This window comes from Carassius gibelio, chromosome A1 (assembly GCF_023724105.1).
Source record: "Carassius gibelio isolate Cgi1373 ecotype wild population from Czech Republic chromosome A1, carGib1.2-hapl.c, whole genome shotgun sequence".
Lineage (NCBI taxonomy): Eukaryota > Metazoa > Chordata > Actinopteri > Cypriniformes > Cyprinidae > Carassius > Carassius gibelio.
In genome coordinates, this window is record NC_068371.1 from 8,752,510 (window position 1) to 8,760,759 (window position 8,250).

General features: G+C 35.8%; 1 protein-coding gene across 1 annotated transcript; it reads right to left on the reverse strand.

Moving 5' to 3' along the window:
- Positions 1 to 578: 578 nt before the first annotated feature.
- Positions 579 to 6,558, reverse strand: LOC127979615 (neuropeptide Y receptor type 2-like). The gene is made up of 5 exons (XM_052585224.1): positions 6,332 to 6,558; positions 4,939 to 5,634; positions 3,672 to 3,828; positions 2,548 to 2,890; positions 579 to 2,443 (listed from the first exon to the last, which is right to left on the reverse strand). The coding sequence occupies exons 2-4, from the start codon at positions 5,571 to 5,573 to the stop codon at positions 2,558 to 2,560; spliced, it is 1,125 nt and encodes a 374-aa protein (XP_052441184.1). The 5' UTR covers positions 5,574 to 5,634; positions 6,332 to 6,558; the 3' UTR covers positions 579 to 2,443; positions 2,548 to 2,557.
- Between the last annotated feature and the right edge of the window lie 1,692 nt (positions 6,559 to 8,250).

An 8,250-nucleotide genomic window follows, 5' to 3' on the forward strand; every position in this document is an offset into this window, starting at 1 on the left:
TTAAATGTAAACACATATGTTAATACAAACACTATTTGCAAGTATAACATTTCAATAAAACATCCACAAATATATATGTTCATAAGTACTGTATTACATTGTGTTTGCAGAGTGAAAGTCTGTTTTTGTCTATTCTCAAAAAGTTCCAGTTAAATGCATTCATGCTCATGAACATATGATTATGATCAATATCAGCAGCTGATATTGTAAGACCCTCACACAGGCAAAGAGATTTTGATGTCTAAAATAAGATCCCCGAAGAAAACTTAGCTACTGATTTTGCTGACTGCTTAAGCTGCTTTAGGAACATAAATGAAAAAGCCATCAAAATAATTATGCATCACTTGACTATTTGGCATTCTGACTCAAGTCGCCTTTCCCTTGTTAAGGAAAGTCCTGCTTTAAAAACAAGTTTCAGTACCTGCAGGCTGTTGCCACAGACAATAGTTTAGAAGTTTATGGTGTATACATGCTGGTGTCATGCTGAACTCTCAGTGGTATAGTAGGGCTGTGATTTTGCACTCTGTGTGGCAGACAAATTATTTGTTGCAATAAGTAAATGCAAATATAATCTGTGGAGTAATTTCATAGGGGTGTAAAATTTTAATATTCTGAGTTTAATATTGTCATTAAAGCACTTTAGTGCAAAAATATGTGTTAGTTAATTGTCCGATTTTTCTTGGCAGATGAATTTCTGGTTATGCATTACAGATGTAATTGCTATGAGTGGGCTCTTCATGTAAACGGTCCTTTTTTGGTACACATCATGTGAATGTTTAGTTGCTTTCATATGAATAAATATTTATGCCATGCAATGCCTCTTAGACTTTCATTGTATATGTATAATTGTTTGTTTTTATTTGCCAAAGAACTGGTCAAAATTATTTTACATGTCAAGATAAAACTAGTATTAAACCTAGAACATTAACACCTAGTGCATTAAACTGTGAGTCAACAATTCTCAAACCAACTTGAAGTAGGAGCCACAAAGAAGCCCATAGTGATAATTAAACTTGACATTCTCATCTCCTGCAGATGATTTAGGTTAAAAGGAGTCATTTAGTTCTACATTGAACAGGCATATACCATCCGAGTCATTAGAAATACATCAGCAGTCCCATAACTTGTATAAGTCATCGCTTTTTGCTTAAAGCAACTTTGTGTTCGATTTTCCTTCAGGAAATTGGAGAACAAAAGGGAACAACAGAATATTTTCATGCTTCATGTCCACATGTGACATTTTCAAAGGCATTACTATGTGTGGATATATGTGTGTGTGTGTGTGTGTGTGTGTGTCAGATGTTTTTTTGTTTTTTTTTGTTTTTTTTCACATTGAAATTACATTCATCCGGCATGGTGATTGAAATGTGACAGCTTTACAGAAGAGAACAATATACAGTAGAGAGCACATTTCCATTACCTGTACACCCCCCCCCCCATTTACTGTTTTTTTACTTGCACATTTATGTTGTCAAATTTGCACATTCCAATCCATTACTAGGGTTAAGTTTTTTTAAAAGTTAACCAGCAAGTGAACAATCCACTTTGATCTGTCAAGTACAGTCAAAGATAATCTGTTGAGCAGTATTTGAGATGAAACACATTCTTAATATTTTCATATGAAAAGTATTGAAATGTCAGATCATCCCTCAAGGTTTAATAGAGAGATAATGCAGATATTTGTGTTGAAACATTCAAACCGCAGGGGTAGAAACACATTCCTTGTCCTCGTGCCATTGTTAGTCTGAAGAAGTGCCACCACACTATTCCTCTGTGCAAAATACTTTCAGATGAAAGGAGAAGCAATTTGTTGTTAACACTTTCCAGAGTCATGCATGACCTGCCTGTAAGTTCACATGAGATGATGGCTGCTTAAAGATTAGAGAGCACAAATTTGTCATTCGATAACATCTGAAACTGTTTCATTATGATGATCCTTCTTCTGAACAAAATTGTGTATAATTATCTTTCCTACCAAAGGAAGGCATCCAAACTGCAAGATCTGGAAATATCCATGAAGTATAAGTATAAGTATATTCAACCACCTTATAGATCTTGGCGAAGATGCATTAATGAAGATGAGAAGATCTCCGAGGCTTGTCTGTGCTCTTTTATGGCACTGAGTTCATAACATAGAATTTAGCTAGGTCACATTGTTGTGATGTTGTCACCAGCACACTTTCGTCTAACACTGGGACATGGACAGCACCTTGAGCATACAGTAGAGTGAAACAAAGCACTTCCAAACTCTGCCAGCTGCCAGCATAGATGGGACACACCACGATGACAGGCAGATTGGACATGGCAATTTGTACCATGAAGAAACTGGTGATGGTATGAAGTGTCTTCATTTGGAAACCACATAAATCAGAAGGATGTTCCGCACCATGACAAATCCTCCACAGATTCGATTTGACATCAGGAGTCCTTTCAGTATCCTCACCTAAACCATATAAACATAAAGAGGGGCAGTTTAGTAGATAGATAGACAGATAGATAGATATATGGTCTGACATACAGACAGGCAGATAGATAAGAAAGATATACCTTTGTCCCCTCAGACATCTGTTGCATTGAGATGTGTTGTCACTATATCCTGGGCTTCTATAGCTTTTTTTGGTTTGATGCGAACTGCTGTTGTGGCAGCCTGGCCCTCGGCGTGCAACAAATCAAGCCGTTCCTTGCAATGGAAAACCGAAACAAAGGCGCTGCGGTAGTTCCGGTTCATCCAACCATAGAGAAGCGGGTTGGCAAATGTCGAGCACATGGCCACAATGTGGAAGACAGTGTAAAGAAGCCTGAAGTCCTTCATGTCCAACACGCTGTGGTCAATGTCAGTGGCCAGCTGGAAAGCATGGAAAGGCAACCAGCTGACCGCAAACACCACGACCTGCAACAGACAGGGTGAGATGTTTCTGTACTGGTGCTAGCCTCATCTGCATCCTGTTCTAGTTCTCTCTTTATATTATTGGCAACAATAACATCTTTTAAAATCACTGTGGAGAAAACAGCTCTAAAATATTTGGTTTACAGGAGACTCCTGGGAAATACATGTTGTTCTAACAGTCCTGGCTCTAAACAATAAAAAGAGAAAGTTATTTTAAAATAGACCCAAAAAAAAAGAAAAGAAAAGAAGTCATCAACTGTAGAATTCCAGATACACTAATATATATATATATAAAAACACATATCTTCTTAAAATAAAGTCATACTTTTATTCTGTAATGATTAATTCAATTGATTTTAAAAAGTGAATGTAAAGAAATTTATGTTCGTTATGTTCTTTTGAATTTGCGATCAAAGAATCCTGAAAATATATTATGCTATAATATTAAGCAGCACAACTGTTTTCAACAATGATAATAATAATAAGAAATGTTTCTTGAGCTGCAAATCAGCATATTAGAACAATTTCTGAAGGATCATGTGGCACTGAAGACTGGCGTAATGGCTGCTGAACATTTAGTTTTGCCATCACAGGAATAAATTACATTTTAAAATTTATTAAATTAGAAAACTGTTAATATTTCACAATATTACTGTTATTACTTGTATGAAGAGTCATTATAAAAAACAATTTCAGTCAACCACTAGATATTACTCATTGTTTTCATTATCAGGCTTTTTGCTGACCGTATGTGAAAGCCTAAAATAATATGAACTGTACACACCATAGTAACCAGCATCTTGGTGGTCTTGCGGCGTCGCTGGTGCCTGTGATTGTGACCAACTGGGCTGACATGATTGCGGAGTTTACTCCAGATACGGATGTAGGCAAAAGAGATGATTGCCAGAGGCAACACATACTGCAGCAGCAGCGTGGAGATTCTGAAGAAAGAAAATCAACTCCTTTGACAATGTTGCATGTTTGTAAGATCAAAAACCTAAAAGTTGTCAGTTTACATAAATACCAATGTTTAATCTTCATAAATATGTATAGTCCTATTTATCTATAAAACATATCAGTTTTGGGTAAAGTTACTTTTAATAGTAATCATTAAAATATTGTGTTAAAAAAGTAACTAATTCCATTACTTAGTTAATTATTATATTACATTACTTCTGCATAAATGTTGCGTTACTTTTTAAATATGAGGAGGGCTTGATTGTTTTTAATATAAGAAGTTGTATTTATAGCAAATGTAAAAGCCCTGTCACACCAAAAAGTGTAATGAATAAACCTCAGGCTGAAAGGAACCTAATGCACTTTTACATTACATTTCATACTGCCGTTATATCTTTTTTTTATGACTCCATTAACAGTGTGTTTTGCAATGGCTTCAGCTGTTAGTGTCATTATTGTCTCTTTTTATATCTCTGGAATCTCTCACTTTTGTTTATACAGTGCTATTTATTTATTTTTAATCACGTCTGTACAGTAAAACATAGGAGAAGAAGGTCAACACTCTTCAGCAACAAAAAAAACAAAGCACAATTGTTAGTTTATCTAAAGTAATTTTTGCTTATTAGTACGGTTGAACTGGATCATCAAAGGTAAGCAGCTAAGAAATTTAGATGCATTTGCGTTGTTTAACATATTTAATTATTGCAGGTTTGCATTTTACCGTTTAATTAATTTTGCTGAATACTAAATCAGATTTTTGCGAGGGGGGTGAATTAATGCACATTCACATTTAGTCTAGAACTACAGTAACATCATGTACACATAATCAATAAATGGGAAAAAAGTAACCAAGTAATTTCTTGTAAATTAAAAAGTAATGTGTTACTTTACTGGTTACTTGAAAAAAAGTAATCTGATTACATATATCGCATTACTTGTAATGCGTTACCCCCAACACTGGATGTAAGAGCTTTCAGTGCAATTGGAAAACAGGGACATTTGATAAATGAACACATCATACATTTAAGGCCCCTTGAAGGCATGAGGAAACTGTATTAATGCTGTTCATTAAAATATGCATGTCTGCTACTCACGAGTATAGAGTGCTGTCTGTACTACTGTCAGGCCACTTCTCTCCACAAACCTCAATGGAGTCACCTGGAGAAAGATCTACAATCCCATACTCTCTGAATATGGCCAGTGGGCTAGCCAGAAGAGCGCTTACTACCCAGGTGATGGCAATGACCAGAAAGCAGGTGTCTTTTGACATTCGAGTGTCTAGGTGATAAACGATGCATCTATGCCGATCCAGTGCAATTACATTTAATGTAATTGTAGAGACGTGAACGGCGAGACCTTGAGCATACGGCAGAGTGAAACAAAGCACTTGTCCAAACTTCCACTCCCCGAGGAGAGTGTAAGCCAGCGTGAACGGGAGACACAACGTGTTGACGAGCAGATCAGCCACGGCTAGGTTTGCAATGAAGAAGTTGGTGACAGTACGGAGTGTCTTAAATTTGTAAACCACATAAATCACCAGGGAGTTCCCAATAACACCCAAAAGGATGATGGTAGAATATGCCAAGATCAGGACCACCTGGACCCCGGGAAGCTTGGTGCTGTCTCCCAGCTCTAGCAGCTGATGATTCAGAGTCACGTCAGATGAATCCTCCCCGATGGCCAGCTCTTTGCTCCCAGAGGAGCCATTGATTAAGCTGAGGGAATCCATTTAACACATGGCCATGTCAGATTTTGGAGAAAGACCAAGCTGCTCTTATAGGTTTGACAACCTGAAAACACAAGGTCAAATTGACATTAGGAATCTGTTCAGTGTACAAACATAGATAGATAGATAGATAAATAGATAGATAGAAAACATTAGAAAACAACTCACAAAAACTTCAGAATTTTCTAATGGACTTGTATTATACAGATGGAACAGTCAATCATTCAATCAAACCTCATGAATACAAATACATTTAAAATGAGTCTATTTCAAACCCACATGCATTTTTATACAAGTGAATAACGATATGGTTCTCCATTCAAGGGTATGAATATTTTAAATCCTTTTCAGAGGGTCTGTCAGAGAAGATCCTGGTGAGCGAAAGAATGCGCATCGACTACTTCAGAGGCGACTTGTCAGGTCACTTTCATTAAGGTAAATGTATTTTGCGCGTTAAGAGCTCATTACGCACGGCTTGCCTGCGCTCGAGCACACTCCAGCGTCTTTATCTGAGAGATAATAGATACATGGCAAAACCATTATCACTATAGAGATATTAAAAACACTGGAGTCTGTGGAAACTTCATGGCATACATCCCAGTCCACGGACACCGACAGCGCAATGGTCCTTGGAGTGCACGAGGCGCTCTAAATAAACGAAGACATTTAGATGCGTATAAAAGGATCTTAGTCTGTGTTATTAAAGCCAGTTTTAGAGAAATTATGGAAATACGTGTTTGAACTATATTAGAAAGACTTACCGGCTGCGTGTTCACCTCGCCGTCTCCAATATTACGTCGTGCGCATCAGGATACATCACCATCAGGTAAACAGAGATCTGTCTAGCTATATCTATATATTGGCATGTTGTTCTGTGTTCTTTTTCAATCAATAAGCTTTCCTGAAGGAACAGTTGAGGTCCAGGTGAGGTGGGCTGTGGAGCTCAGCCAGCTCTGACGCTCTCGACTGAATTTCATCCGTCCTCACAAGCCAGAGCCAAACCCACAAGTTCAGAGTTCTCGACAGAGATAAGAGGGAGAGTCATGAATCACGATGGTATGGTTCAATTTTAATTATTATTATTATTAAACTGAAACAATTAATAATCGTAATTATTATTATTATTTATGTTGGCTAAGTGAAAACACCATTAAAACAATGTATTTTAGGCTATATATTGCAATTTCTCATAATTTATTAATTGCATTTCCTATAAGTCAAAACAGTGGTTAGACATTTTGTGTGTTACCTTTAATATTTAATATTTGTATTATTTTTTGAATGGGTTGACTTTGCTGATTGGTTATCAACGTGCTGCTGGGACAAATATAGGCTAGTTAACTGGAATTTGTGGAATTTACTGAATTGGAGCAGCAGCAACAACAAAAACAACAACAACAAAAATAAATAAATAAATAATAACAATAATTTAAACCAAGGTCACGCAGTCTCTGTGATATATATTTACACATACACACACACACACACTACGGGGCTGTTGAATGCTTGAATCTGATTGGCCGAAGAACGTTCTAAGGTATGCAGCATTTTTTTTTTTTTTTTCTTTCGGGAAAACGCACGGCTAAAGTTCTATTGTCCACATCATTTCGCCAAGCTATTTCAGTTATTTCAAAGGCTTTACGACAGTAAAAGAACCAAAACCCACAACGACACTGACCAAGAAAAAATTAATAGTAAACACAACAATATGACAAAAAACCACAAGTCATTTCCATGTATTTGCCAAAAATGTGTGTGTGTGTGTTCTGCCATGTTTCTGTGCTGTGGTCTTAGAAAATGTGTGTTTTTAATATATTATATATCAGCTGGTTAAAAGCTGTCTATGAGAGTTTGGCTGTGATATATTATGTGGGTTTAATGATGGAGATTAGACCCGTCTTTTGCACAGCCTTTCACAACACTGAGCCGCTCTCCAATTCCTCTTATCGATGCACCATCAGATGTGTGATAAAGAGAAATTAGAAAAAGTTCTTTTTATCTTAAACTTTCTAGTAGTTGCAGTCTCTTCAATATGAGCTTTTAGCCTTTATATTATCTAAACATTGTGTCTAAAACACTAGTGTTTATGCTGATGTCACATAACACTATTTGTACAGATTGTCTGTGCTAATTATATATGACTATTGCTAACTATTAATAAGCAGAAAATTAGGAATTTATTGAGGCAAAAGTCGTAGTTAATATTTATGTAATATCATTGTACAAGTACAATATACAAATATAAATATACAATAATTTGTTTAATTATTAATATTCATACATGTTTATACATATATACATACATAATATTTATAATATAATGTATATTTTTCTATAAACATATATATTTTTATATGTTTCTAGAAAATACAAACTCCACCATCTCCCTCATCTGTGCATGAAGATGCAAACTCTTCTGTTTTATATGTTAATTTATGAAAATTGTCTGTCACAATTATCATTTTAAGTGGATGTCAGCTGTTCAGGTCCACCTCATTTAAAATGCCCTTATTGTATTTATATTTGATCAATCAGTACAACTCATACATAGAATGTAGAGTATGTTACATACAGTATATTAATTAAGTAAAAATTTACTCACCCTCTATTCATTCCAAACCAATATTACTGTTTTCTGTGGAACACACAAAATAGTCTTTTAATTAAATACATTCTTCCA